General features: G+C 37.0%; 1 protein-coding gene across 1 annotated transcript in view; it reads right to left on the reverse strand.

Annotated features, from left to right (window-relative positions):
- The window catches only part of Bmt2 (base methyltransferase of 25S rRNA 2 homolog), a 33,113-nt gene extending 18,515 nt beyond the window's left edge, over positions 1-14,598 (reverse strand). Inside the window, exons 1-2 of the mRNA XM_048340093.1 lie at positions 14,334-14,598; positions 1,248-1,389 (exon numbers count right to left, since the gene is read on the reverse strand). Of these exons, the coding sequence (XP_048196050.1) occupies positions 1,248-1,389; positions 14,334-14,493 (302 nt within the window). The 5' untranslated portion in view covers positions 14,494-14,598. The remainder of the gene's footprint in view (positions 1-1,247; positions 1,390-14,333) is intronic.
- Between the last annotated feature and the right edge of the window lie 6,982 nt (positions 14,599-21,580).

The raw sequence follows: 21,580 nt of genomic DNA on the forward strand, positions 1-21,580 counted from the left end.
AGATCCGATGATTATGGTTTGAAACCTGCCCGGGTAAGAAAGTTTGTGAGACTCTTGTCCGCAAATAAATACCAAAAGAAAACTGTACGTGGAGTTGTGGCTCAAGTGGTAGAGTACTAGCCTTGAGCAAAAAACTCAGAAACAGTGTCCAGGCCCAGAGTTCCAACCTCTAGCATCAGCACAAAAAAAAGAGAGAGAGAGAGAGAGAGAGAGAGAGAGAGAGAGAGAGAGAGAGAGAGAAAGAAAGAAAGAAAGAAAGAAAGAAAGAGAGAGAAGGAAAATGAGATCTGAACAGACATTTTACTAAAGATGTACAGATGTCATACAAGCATATGTTGCTTATCATATGTTGTTAGAAAAGGCAAGTTAAAACAATAAAATATAGAACACTAACAGCAAATGTATCAAAGCAACAGAAATGTTCATTCATTGTTGGTGGGAATATAAAATGGTACAACTACTTTGGAAGACTGTTTCTTAGAAGGTTAAATCTAGTGTTACCATATTATCCAACAATTAATTAGGTCCTTGATATCTATCCAAAAGAAGTGAAAACTGCCGACACAATTGCTTATGGTAGTTTTATTCATAACTACTAAACTTGTAAGCAACCAATATTCCCTTTCATGGGTAGATGGATAAACTTATAGTCATATATGCAGACAATGGAATATGGCGGTTAAAAAGAAATAAGCTATCAAGCCATAAAGACATGGAAGAACCTTAAATGTATACTACCTAATTAAAAATAGGCTAATCTCAAAGGCTACATAATATAGGTTTCCAACTAAATGAAATCTGGAAATTATTCTAGGAAAGAAAAACCATAAAGCAAACAGATCAGTGGTTTCTGGGACACCAGAATTGAACCGATGGAGATAGTGAACAAAGGAATTTTAGGGCAGAGAAATAATTCTGTATGATACAATAATGGCATATATATGGTACCGAATAATTTTAAAACTCTAAAATGTATAACACCATGAACCAACCTAACAGAAAAAACAGACTTTGGTGACAATAATGTGTCATTGTAGGTTCCACAATTTTAACAGAAGGATATTCCTCTGATGCAGATTTCTATTCTAGCAGTTCGGGTAATGAGTGAGACAAGAAAAGAAAAGTTGTTAAAAGACATCTTTTAAAAAATATTTACAGTTTCCTGTTTGGGTCCAATTATATATAACATAGATTTAAGAGTTGGTAAATATTATTTGAAACCAAAAGTATTTCATAATATCTCTCACCTACAACACCATTCAATGCGACCTTCACCCTCACAAGTTTTTGCCCAATGATTATCTGCCAAATTTTTCATTGCAACAGCATATTCACAAAGCGTTTCCTCATCTTCACAATGTTCTCGCCAGATCTTATCAAAATCTCCCACTGAAAACAAACCAAAGAAAGTAAATTAATTTTTCAAATGGTATAATCTAATTCAGGCATACAATCTAATTTTAGTTATTTTTAAGAACTTTAAAAATAAGTAAAAGAAAAATTATAAATATTTACATTTTTACACATTCTTTTTTTTTTTTTTTGCCATACTGGGATTTGAACTTAGGTCCTCATTCAACTCCAGCCCTCGTGTTTTAAGGTTTAAATATTTTAAAAGTTCCTTTCTATGTTGGACACCAGTGGCTCACATCTAAAATCCTAGTTACTCAGAAGGCTGAGAGCTGAGGACTGTGGTTTGAAGTCATCCAGGACAGGAGAGTCTGTGAGACTCTCTCTCGTCAAGGTGATGTACAAAGGGGATACAGTTACACATGTAGGTAGTAAGTACAGTTCCTGGCAAACTTGTTACCCCCTCCCTCATCCCCAATCCCCGCTCCCCAAGCTGTACAGATGGTTTACAACATATTGTCTTGTAAGTATTACTGTTGCGTTGGTTTGCCTTTTACCCTTTGTCTCACCATTTTGATGTTCCCCTTCCCTTCCCTGATTCACACAAACATACACATACTGCCCAGGGTACCAGAATCAAATACAGTGACAACAAGGGCTACATCATAGGGAAGAAATAATTTTACATAGTGCGTTAAAAATAACAACAATGTTAAACTGCTCGTTTCCATAGTTTGGAGTTCATATCACTTAGCATCATTTTATGTGATCATATGTACATAGCTATTGAGCTATTGTGATCATCTGCTAGGACTACACTAGACATGTACTAATTACTCTTATCTCAAATTAGCTACCAAAAAGCCAGAAGTAGAGCTGTGGCTCAAGTGGTAGAGTCCTAGCAAAGAAGCTCAAAGATAGCACCGAGGCCCTGACTACAAAAAAACAAAAAACAAAAAACTTTCTTTCTGGAAATGGAAACAGTATTTTAATTTTGGCAACCTTATAGCCAAATAAATTTTATCATTTCAAACAGATAGAGCTGTAAAGCTGAACATAACTGATAAAATATAGATATGCAAGGGTCATCAGTTTATAAAGTGATAAGGATTCCACACAATCTGGACTGGGCATTCAAACACTAATTTTCTTGCTACCACAGGGCCTTGAACTTGCCTCTTGCAAGAGCAGAAATATCTTAGCATGTTTTCTGACTACTTTCTTGGACTTCTATATATTACAAGCCCCCTATATTAAAGAGGAGTTGGCCACTAAGATGATAATGTAAATTACCAAACAAATATTTTTATTTATATACTGGTACTTTAAAGAACACTGTACTTAAAAAAAATTATAATCCCAGGGCAAACAAGTTTCTTAGAAAAAACAATCATGCAAACCTCTCCAAAGTCTTGAGCTTTTACAAATGTTCTGGATTAAAACTGTAAGTTGACAATATATTTATTCAGTAATAACTTTTTATTTGTTTATTTGGGAGTGTACTGGGGTTTGGAGGCAGGACAGTGTTTCAGTTTGAACTTAAGGCTTCCCACTTGGTAACACAGGCACTTGCCAATGAACCATACTCTTAGCACCTCCTGTTTTTCACTCTGTATTTGATGCCAGCCGAGGAAAGAAAAGTCTAAGACACTTTATCTCCAATTAACCAGCAAAAAGTTGAGCAGGTAGCTTGACTCAATTGTTACTGTAATGCCTGTGAGAAAAGGAAAAATGAACTGAGGGCATGAAGCCCAGAATTCAATCACTGGGGCTGCCAAAACTAACCAACCAACCAACAAAATAATAAATCAAGAACCCAAACATCTTCAGGTCCACCCAAAGGTCTAGTGAATACAGTAGAAGGAATGTTTACGCATTTAAGTTAAACCAAAGTTTTCAATTAATAATTATGATTTATTTTCATACCATGGCATTTGTGAATGACAAAGTCATTGTGATTAATTACGCTTTTTTCTTACCCATTTCCTATTAGCATCCTAAAAAAATTCAATGCCAAAAGGGCAAAGAATATTAGTATCTCCAACAAGTACACATCTCACTTTGCCATACAATAGAGAATCCAAACATTACTTTTGGAAAGCACCATGATGATATATATGCTGAAGCCTAACTTGAAATTAATAGCTAACCAGGCATTATAACCAAAATAAAAGAATAAATTAGAGAAGAAATCATCAATGTTTTATTCAAATACATAGTTTAATAATCAACTTAAAGCTCTATGTGGCCTAAAAAATAAAGTTGCCTGTTGTCTGATAGAATTTTAGGACAAAGCTTGTATTAGTAGATCTTATATTGCCTTTATATTTACACTTATGAAAAGGTCATTGTAAAAGACAATTTTTAACATAAGCAGTGTCAATTTGCCAAAACAAGTTCAATGTGGAAATCATGAACCAATTTACCTAGAATCTTGTTCCTATACCAAGATACCACAATTACTGACCATGTCACCTTCACAAAATGTCACAAACCATAAACATCCACTAAAAAGATAATACCTTATAAAAATATAGTGACAATTTTTTACATAAGTAGTTTCAATTTGCTAGAACAAGTTCAATGTGGAAATCATGAATCAAGTTATCTTGAATATTGTTCCTATACCAAGATACCATAATTAATGACCATGTCATCTTCACAAAATATGTCACAATCAAACAATAAAGATCTATAAAAAGATAATACCTTGTAAAACAAATACCACGGGACATAATCCAAGCACAGCAATTTTCAGCAATAGATATATTGCCCAAATGGAAAAGAAAAAGAAATATCAGAGTTGAAGGACACGATAGCTAGCTGGATACTAGTGGCTCACACCTGTAATCCTAGCAACTCAGGAAGCTGAGAACTGAGGATCACAGTTCAAAACTAATCCAGGGAGGAAAGTCCACGAGACTCTTACCTCAGACTAATTGTCAAACAAGGTCAGAAATGGAGCTGTAGCTAAGGTTGTAGAGCACTGGCCATGATCAAAAGAGGTCAAAGGACAGTGCCCAGATCTTGAGTTCAAGACCCAGGACCAGTGCACGTGTCCGTGCGCGCGCGCACACACACACAGACACACACAGACACACAGACACACACACACACACACACACACACACACACACACACACCCCACACTACCTTAAAATAATTGGATGAGACTTTATCCACCCAGGGATATTAAACTATACTTTGAATGATCTGGGTCATCAAACAAATTGGAGGAAAATGTAACAAACTCTGTTGGATACAAGTGGTTCTAAAAAGAATGTTTATGTTTATGAATGCCTACATCAAAAAAAAGAAACATATCTCCAGGTCTTAGAAAAATGAGAACAAGCTAATCAAAAAGTTAATAGAAAGAAATAATAAAAAACAAAGATGAAATTAATGAAATGAAAACTAAGAAAATGCAAAGGGTCAGTGAAGCAACAGTTGGTTCTTTTGAAAGGATAAACAACACTGACAAACTCTTATGTAAGCAAAAGCAAAAGAAAACAGAAAAAATGTAAAATAATGAAGTTGGAGGTAAAAACAGATGTCACAACAGACATCACTGAAATAAAGAGGCAATACTTTAAAAAATTACGCTCAAGTAAGTTGGAAAACCTAGAAGAAATGGACAATTTTCTAGATTATATGACCAAGCAAAATTGAAGCAAGAAGATGAAAACTTACACAGAACAGTAAGGAGCAATGAGATTAAAATAATAATTTAAAAATCTCGGCTGGGGATTTAGCTCAGGGGAAGGGTGCCTGCCTGGCAAACGCAAGGCCCTGAGTTTGGTCCTCAGCTCTGGGGAAAACAAAACAAAACAAAACAAAAAACCTGTTGAATTCTGCCAGACTTTAAAAAAGGACACACACACATACAAATCAAGTTCCTTTATGAAAACAGAGGTAAAGCTGCTTCTTACAAACTGAATTCAACAACAAACAGTGAATTGTATGGTGAAAAACTGAAAGCATTTTCTTTAAAATCAGGAAATGTGCTGACACCATGACTCAAGTGGTAAAGTACCTGCCAAGCAAGTATGAAGCTCTGCATTCAAATCCCAGTACTGCCAAAGAAAATACAAAGAAGAAGAAGAAAAAAAAAAAAACTGAACAAACCAGGAATGAGACAAGGTTGTCCACTATTACTGGTCTTATTCAAAACGTAGAGAATAAGGAAAGAGGAAGAAGTAAAGGGTATACAAGGAGAAAAGGAAGAAATTATGTGTTTGCTGATGATAAGATTAAATCTTTCAAAGACCTAAAAAATAGCTTTGTATCAATGTGTACCTGTATTCCAAATATTTAATAGGTGAAGGCAAGAGGATCAAGGACAGTCTGGGATATATAAAGAGATTCTGCCTCAAAATGATTGACAGACAGACATTCCACCAGAAGACTCTGATCAATTGCAGCAAAGTATTAGGATACAAAGTCAACATATAAAAACAAACAGTTTTTCTAAACACCAACAATAAACTAATTGATAAAGAAGTCAGGAAACCAATGGACAGGATAATACCCCAACATAATAAAATTCAAAATTTCTTATGCTTCCTTGCAGTCTATATTCCGATGTGTGTGAAAGGTTTTTTTAATACTTTTTAATCCAAAAGTATACGACTATGATATTATAAACTTATATAATCAAAGATGTTACCTCTACAATGAAAACTACAAAGCAAGAAGAAGCCAAAGAAACACTACGAGTCAAGCACTCTTGCCACTAGGCCATATTCCCTAGAAACACTACAATAAGGAACAAATCCCAAGTTCATGGATCAGCACACTGAAGTTTAAATATCCACATTTCCTAATAGAATATATATGAAAGAAAACCTAAAATTCATATGGAAATATGAAAGACACAAAACAATCCTCAACAAACAGAGAAATGCTAGAAATATCACAATACATGATTTTAAATTATACTATAAAGCATTCTAACATTCCAGTATCCTCTAACACTTAGAAGTACATTTGGAAGAATACAGTTTTCTTAGTAACTCTCATAATTCTTAGTCTTAGGTAGTATAAAACAAAAGCACAGAAAAGAAGCTTATTAAGCATAAATCTGAGGCCCATTTGAGATGGGTATATTTATAAAATATGTACCTGATAAGGTATTAACATTCAAAAAATAGAAAAGATTCATTCAACACAATAACAAAGAAAAGCCAACAATTTAACTTTAAAATGAGCAAAAGATTATAAGAGACATTTTTCTAAAGAAGACATTCAAAAGGCCAACAAGTACTTAAAAAGATTAACGTCATTGATCATTAGGAAATGCAAATGGTCACTATTACCAAAAAGACAAATGATAACAAGTGCTAAATATGGAGAAAACAGAACCCTAGGGCTAGAAGCCCAACTCAAAGAGTAAAATGCATACCTAACAATCACAGGCCCAGAATTCAAACCCTAGTACCACTGATAAAAACAAACCAACAACAACAACAAAAAAACTCTAATGCTATGCTGAGTCTGTAAACATGTAGCCACTATATACTGCTAAAGAAGTAAGAGACCTTCTCGCTTTACTCTCTCTCTCTCTTCCTCTCTCTCTCTCACACACAGTAAGGATGGTCAGGTGATAGACCTAAATCAATTTGACTGTGGTAATTATTACACAAGGCATACTTCTATCAAAATACAATGCTATCAACCTTAAATGCATACAATTTTTCATTTGCTAATTTGTCTAAAAAAAACCAGTATGTCCTAACTCCTGGCAGTTTAGCCTGTGAGTCATGATATCAAAGAGTAATAATGCACTACTAGGTGGTTAAACAGAGAAATTCAAAAGAAAATAAGCAGCATATACATAGGTTCTAAAAATGTGAGATGAATTCATAATGGCAAGAGGTAAGTGCACAGGGAATATAGACTGCAAGGAAGCATAAGAAATTTTGAAAGTAGTGGGAATGTATTGTATGTTGATTGTGATAACAATTTGAAAGGTATATAACTATTAAACCCATGGAGATACATATTTTTAAATAGATGTGGTCTATTTATATGAATTAAAAGACAATATGCATAGTCAGGCATGATGGTGAAACATGCTATATTACCAACCTGTTATACCAGCTACTTGGAAGTGGAGATAGGACTGTGTTGCTTGTTGCTGTATGTGAGCTTTTTAGATGAAGGCTGCTTTAATTGTGTGTGTGTGTGTGTGTGTGTGTGTGTGTGTGTGTGTGTGTTACAAGGAAATCTCATGGCTTTTCCTGCCCAGGCTGCCTTCAAATTGCAAATCCTCAGATTTGCCAGGCTCCCAGGTAGCTAGCATTACTATCTGAAATAAATAAAATAAGATAAAAATAAAAACCATATGATGTGGTTCAAGTGACCAAACTCTGGTTCCCTCTACAGCCAAAAATAAAAATAAAAACAACAGAAAATGATCATGAAAAATGTCACAAAATAAAAAATTGTATATAGTTATCTCACATCTTAAACTTTAAGTTTACAGCAATTATTTTATTTGTATGTAGGCCTACTATCAAATATTGACTATAAAATTCTTTATCTGTGGGTGACCAGATTACCAAAGTCAAGTTCAAAGAACTTTTAAAGGTCATTTTCTCTAACGTAAGATAACTATAGAAACCCGTGACTAAGTGGAAACAAGTTCAAGACATTAAAACAGTTATTCCAAGACATTAAAGCAGAACAGTGTTCAAAGTTATGCTCCTAATTCCTTGCATCTTTTCATGAGTTTTAACTTTATGAACATTCATGGATATAAACAAAGGTTTGCAGCAAAACAAAGTAAAATAAGTACACTAACCACAAACAAGTAGACTTTTGTCAGTCGAATGCAGTTATTTAATCTCTGTAACTGCATTATTTGTTAGTTTTTTGGCAGTGGTTTTCAGCTCCAGTTGCCAAGTCTGGATGCACACTGGAATCACCCAGAGATTTCACTTAATTGATCTGGAGTGGGAGCTGGTCATTTATTCTAATACTCCCCAGATAATTTCACTATACATTTGTGGCTCAAAGCCAATAGTCTATGGCAAGACTATAAACTCTAATGCCTAGTGAAATACTACTGAGAGCTTCAAGGCTTATGGCAAAGTACAAATTTAATTAAAAAACAAACAATGCATAGAACACACAGAACCTACAAACACAATTTGGCCTCATGTATAGCCTCATGGAGCAGCCTTTAATTATAAGCATATTTATGATTAAAAAGAATGAATCCTTGGGCTGGGGATATGGCCTAGTGGCAAGAGTGCTTGCCTCGGATACACGAGGCCCTAGGTTCGATTCCCCAGCACCACATATACAGAAAACGGCCAGAAGCGGCGCTGTGGCTCAAGTGACAGAGTGCTAGCCTTGAGCGGGAAGAAGCCAGGGACGGTGCTCGGGCCCTGAGTCCAAGGCCCAGGACTGGCCAAAAAAAAAAAAAAAAAAAAAAAAAGAATGAATCCAAAATGCAAAAGCCTTTAAATATATCCTGTAGGAGAAGGAATAGATTCAGAAAAGTCAGGATCAAAGTTGTCAACATGTTATTCTCTTGTGAAAATTAATTTTATAAATGTGCATATGACCACACAGATCACTTGTGTAGTGTTAACACTAAACTTTCCAACTGATTTTTCATAAACAGACAAATTTCTGTTATAAGTGAAAATTGAGATTATGGACCTACCCCTTTAAATGCATCTATTCTAAAGAACCCCACAGCCAGCATTGTGATAGCTACACTAAGGGAATATAACCGATATTGGTCCTTTTATGAATTGACTGTATCAATGCTCCTTTATGTTTTAGTGTTATTATTAAGATTTCTTTTGTTTTTATTTTCCTCTGTTGCAACTAAATTTCAGTTTCCTAAGGCAAGGAAAGTTAAAGGGACTTTCTGTGGAGAGTCATTACCTTACTTTCTCTGCTGATCAAGCAAAGATTCTATGAAAAAGTCTTTTAGATTCTGAATCAGAATGTGTATGACTGGGGAAAATAAAAACAAAGAGAAAACAGCAAAATCTCATTTAAAAAAAAGAGTAAGACAAGGAGAATCAGTTTAAAGTTTCTTGGGGTCAGGGAATTGAACAAAATATTAAAACTATTGAAAGACCCTTAATGAAGTTCAAATAAGAAGTCAGTGATCCTAATTTTAAAATTTTCAAAATTGTGTCAGGAAAAATACCCACATTTTAATCATTTTATAATTTTGGATTTAGTTTAATATTATTTCTAATTTAAAGGTTTCCACGTCTCCCCACAATTCCTTTGTCTCAGATCTTTGGTACAGAACAATCAATCTCAACTGTATTTTTTTCAGTGATCTTTAAGGCTGCTCTAAGTTACCTTTTGTCTCAAACTAAGTAGAAGAATCTGAATAATAAGCAGTTATCATCTAAAGTAGATTATCTTCTTACAACTGTTAACCTTGTTTCATTAGCTTTTTCTGGACTTATTCTACAGAGGCAAGCTATCCTGTATTTTCCATTTCTGCTTCCATATCTACCACTTTTAGAGTATTATCATTGTTACCTACACTGATTTTCTTTTCCAGGACAGGGTACTGAACTTAAGACCTAGTGCTCATTTATTATTTTGGCTATTTTCTTTGTTGTAGCTATTTTTTGTTGCTTCTTTTGTGGTCTAGGGCTTGAACTCAGGGCCTGGGTGCTGTCCCTGAACTTCTTTTGCTCAAAGCTAGCACTCTGCTACTTAAGCACAGCTCCACTTCGAGACTTTCCTGTCCCCTCTGGCTTTGAACAGCAATTCTCAGTAGAATACCGAGTAGCTAGGATTACAGGTATGAGCCACCATCACCCGGCTGACATGGTTATTTTTTATGTAGGATCTAACTTTATGCTCAAGGGTAGCGTGAGCTTTGTTCTTCATATTTGTGATTCCCTGTGTTGCTGGAGATGACAGTCATGCACCACTGTACACAGCTGTTGGTTGAGAAAGAGGTTCATGGTGAACTTTTATGCCTGGTCTGGCCTTAAACTCAGATCCCTCCATCTCTACCTTCCAAGTAGTTTAGGATTGGAGGCTTATATTGAATATTTTATGTAAAAAGTACAATAAGGATTACCTATAGATCCATGAATGCATTTTTCTTCTATTAATAAAAAAAGAATGGATTTATATATTACACGTTTTAATCTTTTCGTAAAAAGAAAAAGGGAGAGAGAGAGACTAACTGCCAGGTAGTTAGTCTGGTGGCTCACTCCTGTAATCCTAGCTACTTGGGATGCTGGTTCCAAGCCAGTTCAGGCAGATGTCTTGGAGATTCTTATCTCTAATTAATCCAGCAAAAAGCTGAAAGTGGGGATATGGCTCAAGTGGTAGAGTAGCAGTTGTGAGTGGAAAAGCTGAACAAGAGGCCTCAGAGCTGACGCTCTAGTACTGGCATTGAATGTATTAATAAATAAATGAATAGCAAGCAAATTTGGGAACTAAATAGTTGACAAAACTTCTTAAACATATTCAGAAAATATTTTTAAAAATTAAATGGAATGAAAATTTTGCTTTTATTTGTGGCAGATTTTACATTTCTGGGAATTTTTACATGAACATTTAATTTGGAAAAAGAAAATACTGGTAGGCACAATAACTATCACAGGAATAAGATTCATATGAATCAAATTATGAGATAAATCATAATAGGAAACTGAAATACACATGGCTGTAGTTCAAATCTCAATTTGAGATGTACTTAGGCCCATTTTATTAAGCAATGAAGTACACATTTGGAAAGCAAAACTAGCTGCTTCTTATTAATAAGCTTCTTTAAATAAATTTAAATTACTTTATGTAGGGATATTTTAAATTTTTGCATAGCAATGACAGAAAACACCTCTATGTATAAATATTCTATTTATGTAAATTCAATAGGAAAGATTGTTCCTTATATACAAATGTCTGACACTTCTCATCACTATGGCTAAGGATCTCCCTAAGATTTTCTTTTAGTTACTACTTTATACACACAGTACTGTCTCAAACATTGACCTTTATCTACAATTTTCACTTTATGCTTATTCAAATTGGCACAGGATCTTTAAGTAGTGACAAAGGACAGGCAGTAAAATGGAATAGAGAGTGAAAATGTGGGGAAACAGTACATTAAACCAAACTGCTAGATTTTTATAAAGCTATTTGCTGGTCAAGCCCAAGCCTACTGTCACTATCTACACAGATACTGGAACAAGGGGGGAAAAAATCTTTCTTCATTCTTTCTACCACCTGAGACAATAAAAAGAAAACTCTATACCCATTACTCAGTCCTAATTCATGTCTTCATTATTCAGAATGTCTTTCCCTTCTTCTTTCCACAACTTATTTTTCTACTTTCTCTCCCCCAAGTCATAACTCTCACATAGATAAGCCACTCAAAGCAACTCACATCCATTTCCCTAATCCTAATTCTAGGACTCCTTTCTTCGTTTTCCTTGCATTCTAACATTTAGAATCACCAATATTTAGAAGGAAACCATAAACAAAAATTGATGGTGCAAATGGGGAACTACTCAACTTCAAACAGGTTGTTTTAATCTTTTTAGGACCCTAAAAGAAAATAATTAGTATGGATAAATCTGGCTGACCAATTTTGAGATACCATTGATAAGAATCTGGAAATTGTAAATCTGAAGTGGAATGTGGGAATTTTCTAACAGGTATGTACATGAACATGCTGAACAGCCATGGTGGAAATCATGCTAAAAACTAAGGATCCTTCCAGAAATACCTTCCAAAAGTCTAAGCTAGCATTTTTCTGTCAAAAAAAGTATTATAAAAGAAGTATAGTTTGCATAGTTAGTACTACAGTACAAGTGTATTACTGATTAAACAGATCTTTGTAGGTTGATCTAGAACATAAGCACCATTTAAACTATGAAAACAGCTGACTTGGAAAAACTTACGAAATGTATTTACAGGCTGGGGGCCATCAGTATTTAAATACCAAATCCTTGAAGAAAAACACTAAAACTTAGTTCTTTGGGATTATGTGCACAATCAGAGGTTTACATTGAAAGCTGTTTTACAACTAAGATTTGACCTATGCCAAAAATAAAGGTAGAAAGCACGTGATCATCAGGATCCTCTATTTTGCTAGTTCACTAGTAGGGCCTTGTGTATCACCCCACCAAAGCCTAGAGAAGTCTAGATCATCACTGGAATTCAGGGGCATTAAAATGAAGAATAGTCTCATTCAAATGTTTAAATTGTTAGAACTTAACCTGTGCAGAAACGTACTACATCATTCACTTGTGAATTCAATGTATCTATTCTAGCTCTGGTAATTTCCAACTATCAGTTCTCATAAATAAGTGTTGCAGTGGCTAATATTCCTACTTAAAGACATGCTTAAACATGTGGGACTAAGCAAGCATAAACAGTACTTGACTAGAAGATGACACATTAGCAGTGTGTTAATTTAAGTGGTACCTATTCATTTATGAATAAATGAATAATGAATAACAATGAAACTATTATAAAAGGGTAAAAATAGAAATTGAATTATATATTAGTCATTTCTTTCTTTAAAATGATGCACTTAGTTAAATCTGTACGAAATAGCATAATAAATTGTCCATTTATTTCTTCATTTCTCCAAACTTAAAAACATACAGTGAATGTCATTATGTAAGTGCATTCTTTGACTATCAAGAATGATGCAGTTGTTGCTATGGTAACTACTCATTTTATTGAATTATGGTTGGGGTTTAAAGAATTCTTTAAAAAAAACAATTTTCAATTATGTTAACTATGCTTGACAAGTCTCTCCTATTGAAACCTATTAAACAATAACTATCAGCCATATTTGGGGGATGATTACGAAGCCTCTGTTAAAAGCTAAGCTTGAATTACCTACGAAAGGATACTTTGAATAGTTTTTTAAATGAAATGCATTGACCACATTCAAAGGCACAAAGACACTTAGTTTGAACTTTCCAGAGTAACTGAAGTGTGCATAAGTAACATGATCCCACAAGTCTTTGTTCCTTCACTGTCACAATTTTGTTTATCACAAATTATTAACTAAGTATAAGATAACACTAGAAGGCTGCTGACATTTTCCTACATTCAATTAAGCTTAAAGGGAGCCGACTGAAAGTTAACTTACAGTAATTTCTTAGAAATTTCTCCTGAATATATGAAAATATAAGAATTTCCGGTATCCAAATCTCACAAAGGCCAATATTTCTGTAGACTTTCATGGGTCGACACCTCACAGGGCACAATCAAAAGTCAGTAGGCTTCTTCTCTTGCTTCCATGAACAGGGTGCTACTGAGTTTTTGTGTCATTGGCATCTACCTGGGTCTTTAGGAGGTTTGGTGGCTAAAGACTACTCAAAATTAAAATAGGCTGTATTTGAGTGATCTGTCCTGGTCTGTACCTTTATAAATGCTAGGAACAGTCCTTTGAAGGATTTGGGATTTGGGGTGTGAGTCTGGCTGTACCCCCACACCTCCTTTCCCTTCTCAACCAAGCTGAAGGACAGGCTACTGAAAGGCCTGCTGACTTCGCAGCCCTGGAAGCCAAAGGGAAGAAAGCTTCGACATGGCATGTGGGATGATGCACTAGGAGGAGGGTCGGAGCTCCAGGGGCAACTTGGCTTCTCCCCAAATGCAATTTACCTGTTTTCGTGTTTTACCTTCGCGTGAGATCCCCACCCCCTTTCGTGTGTGTGTGTGTGCGCGCTGACAACACTCTCAGCACCCCGGCGGGGATCAGTAGCTTGCAGCTAGTTGGGACCTAGGCCCCGCACAGGCCCCGCGCTCCCCCCGTGGGCCCTGGAAGAAAAGGGGGCGGGAGGAGCTCGACGACGATCGAGGGCTCCGACCGGGCCTCGAGAGCCGCAAAGGCCGGGGCCGACGTGCAGCTCCCTTAGGTTCCAATGGTGGCCTGTCGGGGAGGGGGAGGAGAGGTGACAGGGGGCCGGGGGTGACCAGGCCTCTCAGCTCCACCCCCCCCCCCTCAGGCCCCGCTTGCTGTTTACCTTCTCGATACTTCTTACGGAGCCGTCGGTGGACGCTCTTCACCACTCCGGAGAGCTTCTCCTGCTCCAGCTTCCGCTCCTGCTCCCTGGGCTGCGGAGTGCTCGGAGGCCCGGCCCCCGGCCCGCGAGCAGCGCTTCGGCCGACGGCTCCCGGTTCCATTACACCGCCGCTGCCGCTGCCGCCGCCGCCGCCCCTCAGGCCCCCGCAGACGCTCCCCTGACGGAGGAGGTGGGGAAGGAGGAGGCAGCAGCGGAGGCAGCAGCCCGAGCCAAGCAGCAGAGCCCGAGCGACGGCCTCGAAGGCGGACCCTACGACAAATGCTAGGCTGATTGGTGGATGGTGGAGGGCTGGGCGGAAACGGAAAAGGCTGCAAGCCAATAGAAGGAGAGCGGTGGCTGCGCACCGGGTTGTTTGGAGAGGCGAGCAGCTGGAGGGGGCGGGGCTCCAGGGGAAGCTGCGAGCTTGGGCCTCTAAGCCCCTACATAGCCCTCCCCAGATTCTATGCGCAGGCGCAGTGGTGAGGCCTGTGGGGATGCTGGAGCTTTTGCAGCTCCCAGTTTGCTGGATTGTGTTTCATTCCCTCGTCCAGGCTTTCCTCCCACTGTGGTTTATCACCAGGAGTAGCGCGATCAAGGCCCTTTATGAGACCCCTGCTGCATGTTATCACACCTACATAGGTTTCCCATAGCTAGATGCACTTTTAAGGATGACTTCACAGAGATTTTAGACTTCCAGAGAGGGAAGCCTACATGCTTGCTTTGGTGCCAGGAGAGGTCAGGCTATCGAATCCTGATTTAGGCCAGCAATGGCTTATGTCTGTACAACTGCTTGCTGCTGTGTAAAGAACACAGAAAATAGGGAAAGGATTGTGTTTCAAGAAAAGTAATAGAAGATGCAGGACAGTTAGAAAACACACACAGCTATCCTTAATAGCCCTTGCAGTGACCATGGTTTAAAAAAGGCTTCCTTGCCAATAGGTTGCCTCAGAACTCTGTGAGCTTTTAAAGTCCACACAGCTGACTGCCCTCATTTTAATTTGGAATCTGTGTAGCAGACAGGTTTAGCAACCTGTTCTCCCTCCCCGCCCCCTCTCCTCTCTCTCTCTCTCTCTCTCTCTCTCTCTCTCTCTGTCTCCCTCCTCTTTCCCTCTCCTCTCTCTCTCTCTCTCTCTCTCTGTCTCCCTCCTCTTTCCCTCTCCTCTCTCTCTCTCTCTCTCTCTCTCTCTCTCTCTCTCTCTCTCTCTCTCTCTCTCTCTCTCTCTCTCTCTCTCCTCTTCTCTCTCTCTCTCCCCTCTCTCTCTCTCCCTTCCCTCTACCTCTCCTATCTCTCCTTGGGAAATATGTTGCCTACTTTTGATCCAGAAAGGTAAAAAACTGCTTTTCGGAGAGAGACACAATTAGCTTCTAAGGTGGTGCTGAGGGCCCAGGAGTTTCAGATACTCAACAGGTAGAAAAGGTGGGGTGAATTTTGTCACATTGTGGATTACCTCCACTTTACAGTTGTTGGTTCTTTCCAATTGTATGGAAGGTGTTGCAATAAAAAACGTCATGGTTTTATACATGTGAATGGCGCTTGTATGATGTAACTGTTTTCTATACTACCTTCTGAATAAGAAAGATACCCTGCAGACCAAGCATTTCCTTGTTGTCCGGATCACAAGAGGAACATGGGGTGAAAGAATATTGGTGAAAGATGCTTCCCTATGAGCACTGAGAAGAGGCAGATCAAACAAGGAGATGGGCATGTATAAATTTCAAAAGGACTAATTATAATTATGCAGAGAAATTACAAGGTAATGCCTAATAAAATAGAGTATGGTGGTCTTTTTGGAGGAGTTTCATTTGGAAAGAAAAAAAGTGATATATTTCTTTTGGCTCTTTCAATATTTTAGATTGCATCAGATGCAAATGAAGGTGAAAATACTGTGTACAGAGGATAAAGTGATTTTTCACTATTTTAGCTTTATTTAACTTCCCTTTTTAATATTAAAAAAGCAAAGATGTTCACAGGGAAATTTAGAAAAGAGAGTAAGAAGATAAAAATCACTCAGCACTTTAAATTTTGCTTTCCTGTTTGAAACTGTAGAACACACTATGTTAATTTTATAGCTCTCTAGCCAGTACTGGACCAAAATTTAGAAAACACTGGCAATTGAGAAGGTCCCTTTCAACTGTTAAGCCACAGTGATTGTGTGATTCACATTAACTTTGAGAAAGCTTTGTGTGATGTTCCTTTTGTGCTGAGGCTACTCAACTCCTTTAGAAATCATTTTTGTTTTTGGAGAATTTACCACATTATGAATGCAAGCATATGCTAATTGTATTTTTTGAATGAAGCACCTGTTGGGGGTAGCGTATAAATAGTGAAGCCAGAGTTGCCAATATGATCTCTTGAGAGAGTTATGGAGGTATGGGTCTTTTAGGATTTTTGTGATAAAGTTCTTTTTTCCACTGTTTACATTTGCACTGTAAACCAAATACATAAGCATTGGACCCTTCTTCCCAATACTTGCTGAAGTCTGATTTAGGTGTTCATTGGAGCTGGGAAGTCTCTAACTCTGCTTCTCTAGTCCTTCTGGAGTTTGAAGACCACTTAACATTCTGTAATAAATGCCTTTTCTACTTGAACTACCATCAGTGGTTTTTACTTTGTTTTCTCACAGAGATTTTTGTTGAAAAAACACCAGAGAAGAAAATCAGGTGACCTTTCAAAAAGGAGTTTTCATTGTAACAAGAGATGTCTTTTTTTCCTGATAGGTGTTTCTGTTGTTAGATGATGATGATTTACCATACCTATTTAAAAAGTATTATATATAATATATTACATATATCATATATTATATAAAATCTATATATAATGTAATATACTACATAATAGTGTGTATATAATATAGTGTATACGTTATATATATAGGTAAATATTATATATGTGTTAATGTGTGTGTGTGTGTGTGTGTAACATGCTTCAATCTTTAAAAAAAATTTTCTTTTTTATTTTATTTTTTTTGCCAGTCCTGGGCCTTGGACTCAGGGCCTGAGCACTGTTCCTGGCTTCTTTTTTGCTCAAGGGTAGCACTCTGCCACTTGAGCCACAGCTCCAATTCTGGCTGTTTTCTATATATGTGGTTCTGGGGAATCAAACCCAGGGCTTCATGTATATGAGGCAAGCACTCTTGCCACTAGGCCATATTCTCAGCCCATCAATCTTTCACTCACTAGTACCTTCTTCATCTCTCCTACTCCCACTGACCCCATTCCCCCACTCCCAGAGAGTCAGTGACTTTGGTGTTATAGTAGAAAGGTTAAGCAAAAGAAAAGTATTATCTTGCTAGTTTAACTTAGGTGTTTGGGGTTGTTATATCTATGCCAGATCCTTACCATAAAATATTTGTGATATAAATATTTGATAGTGAGGGCAATGGTTCCAACTACTACAACATTTTCTTCTTTTCTTTAATTCAGATTTCACTCTTACCTATAAAATGATGTGCATCTTGAATGCTTTGTACAATCAGTGAGGTAAGCCTACAAAATGCAAAGATAAAACTAGTTAGCATGGAAATAATAAGTAAAAGTGCTTATTAACCTAATTGTCTTTAGCTGAAGAGAGAAGTATAGAAACTTTAATAGTATTCTCTGTTTACCTCTATCAACACAGATAGAGCTGTGACCAACACACTGATTTTGTCCTCTACTGCTGTTTGTGCATGACAGTCATTATTAAGAGTTAGTTAGTCATAAATGTGTTATTAGATCTGGAGAGAAAAGCTAGTGCCAATAGGAGCTTGACAGGAAATAAGTTAGATATGTACACCAGCAAATCAAATCCAAAATATATTTTGGCTTATGGATGTGTCAGCATCTTCAAAAGTAGTTTCTTTCAGAACACCACAGTGATTTCAGTTTGAAGAAGTTTCTGAACTTTTAACTCAAGGTAATGAGCCAGTTAATAGGAGACTGAGTTTTGTGTAGGAAGCAATTACCCCAATTGATAGGAAACTTGAGAAAATGAGCACAAGCTTTAATGAGATTGGCAAAAAGGTCATGTGTCTGAGAGCTGAGATGGAATAAAAGGGAATGATGGTGGGAAAAATCGTTAAAGACAATACCATGAAAACCAGTGAAAATAAAGATGAGATATAATACCATTGGATCTACTTCTACAAAAGGCCATGGAATTAATTTGCCTAAATGTAAAGTGACCTCTAGAAATTTGGAAGTCAGGAGTCTATGGTTCAAATGTGGCTTTCTGGATGATTTAGTTTTATTCCAACCAATATAGGGATATATTTAATAGAATAAATCTTCACATACTAGCATGCAGTTCAATTTATACCTAATTTTTGAAAGAGCAGGTCACATGCCCTGTTTCTATTTCTTTTATTAGTCAATTCTCAACCTATTGCAATCTCTACATGATCTTCCTGAATGTCATATAACCCTAAAACTCTAGCTTATATCTATGTGCCTTTCCATTATTACCTTTCTTGAACTTTGGATGTGACATTCAATATATTATAACTCCCCAAACTTGAGATTGCTTTCTCATGCCTCTAATTTTCTTTCCAGTCACAAGCAATCCTGTTTATCACACTGTCCATGTTAGCAATCTTGGAATAATCTTTCCTTCTAACTCTTTTCTAACTACTTATATTTACAGTTTATTCAATTATGAAGTGATCCTGGCATCTGCAAATGCTTTTGTTGCTATTACTATTACTGTCCTAATCCAGTTTCCTTTTAGCTTTTTGTTTGGACTCTTTCTTAGTGATTTCTTAATTGGATTTAGCTATGTGAATCTAGTATAGTAAATCTGTTCTAATGTAGTCTTTGAACAGCTTTCTGGGAGTTATGTAAATAGTGGATCTGATCATGTTGGCTCTATGTTGACAAAATGACATTGTGCTATGGCTTTATTGGTTGGGGGCTACCTGCCTTGCTCCAAGTTTCTAACAATATTGCCTTCTGTCATTCTACTTGTTCATCTCCAAGAATTAACCCCAAGAAACCAAACTTTTTCCAAATGACTCCCTACTCTCCAGCCATAGTTGACTGAAATAGAAGATGGCACCAAAATTGAGAAAAGCATTCTTTTTCTCTTAAAAACAGACTTATAAACTACAGGTTACCATCCTTTAACATTTACAGTGAAGATTACAACAGAAAGAAAAGAAGAAATAAGTAGGGAAGTATTAACAATAGTTTAGCCCTTTTCCAGGCTATATTGTTTTCACTCTCTTTGATTCTATAGTGTACCTGAATCTTTTTATTACACAACTCCCTTCATTTACTTTATTTATTGTCTTTGTTGTTAAGCTTATCTTAGTAGATTGATATTACTGGAAACCCAAAGAGTCTTAATAACTATAGTTGTCAACAAATTAAGTCCAATATCTTTGGCATGGCATACAATGTCCTTCAAATATATACTTTCAAGCTTTAATTTCATTTCTTTAACTCCCTATTGTATCAACAAAAGACAACACAATTTTTCTTCAATTTCTTCCTTTAGTCCCTCTGACAATAACATAATGTCATAGATTGGGTTATTTATAATGAACAAATATGTATTTCTTACATGTCCAGAGGCAGATAAGATCATGAGGCTAACACCTGACAAAGGCTCCTCACCATGTCATCCCATGGCAGAAGACAGAGAAGAGGAAGCAGGAAGGGACAGGAGGGGAGAAAAGAGGGAGAGGAGAGAACTTGGAGGCTAGAGGAGAGGAGGGGAGAGAGAGGGAGACAGGGTAGGGAAGAGAAGGAAGAGGAGGAGTTGCAGGAGGAGAAAGGAGGAGTAAAGGGAATTAGTCTTGTAAGAAACCCATTCCTGCAATAATGAACCATTTCCACATTCTCAAATTAATCCATTCATGAGGCCAATACTCTCCTGACCAAAACACCTCACTTTATACTGTTAAAATTACTTGATGCTGTTACAAGTACATTTTTAATACATGTTTTGGAGGACACAACTGATAGTAGTCTTCCTGGAATTATTCTCTTCCTTTCCTTAGTATACTTTCACAGAAATTCAATTATTTATTGCATCATATACCTTTTATTATACTTTCACCCCTATTATATCCCTTCTCCCTGTTTCTTCATCCTATATTCCATTGTCTATTATTCTTTTTGGAATACTCTTTTTTTTTTTTTTGGCCAGTCCTGGGCCTTGGACTCAGGGCCTGAGCACTGTCTCTGGCTTCTTTCTTTTGCTCAAGGCTAGCACTCTGCCACTTGAGCCACAGTGCCACTTCTGGCCATTTTCTGTATATGTGGTGCTGGGGAATCGAACCCAGGGCCTCATGTATATGAGGCAGGCACTCTTGCCACTAGGCCATATCCCCAGCCCTGGAATACTCTTGTCACCATGCTCCTCCTTCAGATTTCTTTGTCAATATATCTTTTCCAAGATAATCCATCTCTTTTTTTATACACTAGAGTGTGTACAAATATGTCTTAATCCAATAATTTCTTCCACATTTTATTTCATTCTTCTGCTTTCCTTCAAAATGCAACTTGAAAGATTTGTTTACTCTCCCTTCTTCATTGCCTTACTTCCCTTCAGTGCTTTAATTTAAAAAACTTTTTGTTAAAATTTCTCCATCAATATCACTAACACCCTTCAGCTAGCCATATCTAGTGGGTATTTTATGTTGTTCTTTTACCTACATTATCACCCTTGACCATTTCTGATCATTTGCCCCTTCTTGAACTACTAGCTTTTGAAGGGAGATTTTTAGATTCTGAAATTCCTGTACTCTAGGATTTTCTAGGATTTTTCTCTTCCCCTTCTGTGTTTGTGTGTGTGTGTGTGTGTGTGTGTGTGTGTGTGTGTGTGTGTGTGTGAGGGGGTTCCTTTTCTGTGCATGCTATAAATGTTAGGTATGGCCTGGTTTACCACATCTACATAACCATTTTCTTAGTCTTCCCACATTGTAAGCTAGAAACTGGAGGGTCATTTTGATTTCATTCTTCTCTTTACCAATTTCTGTCCTCAATAAAGTCCTATTAATTTTCTCCAATCACATTCATTCAGAGCCACTCACTGTCACCCAGCTCCACTTTAGCTGCTGTAATGCCATGAACTTCTTCAAACATTTCTGACTTTGTTTTCCTCTATTCTTCATACAGAAGAAATAGTATTTTAAATATAAAAATTACATCATGCCATTTTCTTGATTAAAGCTATTAAATGCACAAATATTGCACTTAAAATCCAAACTCGCTATGATGGCTGTGAG

This window comes from Perognathus longimembris, chromosome 2 (genome assembly GCF_023159225.1).
Source record: "Perognathus longimembris pacificus isolate PPM17 chromosome 2, ASM2315922v1, whole genome shotgun sequence".
Taxonomy (NCBI): Eukaryota; Metazoa; Chordata; class Mammalia; order Rodentia; family Heteromyidae; genus Perognathus; species Perognathus longimembris.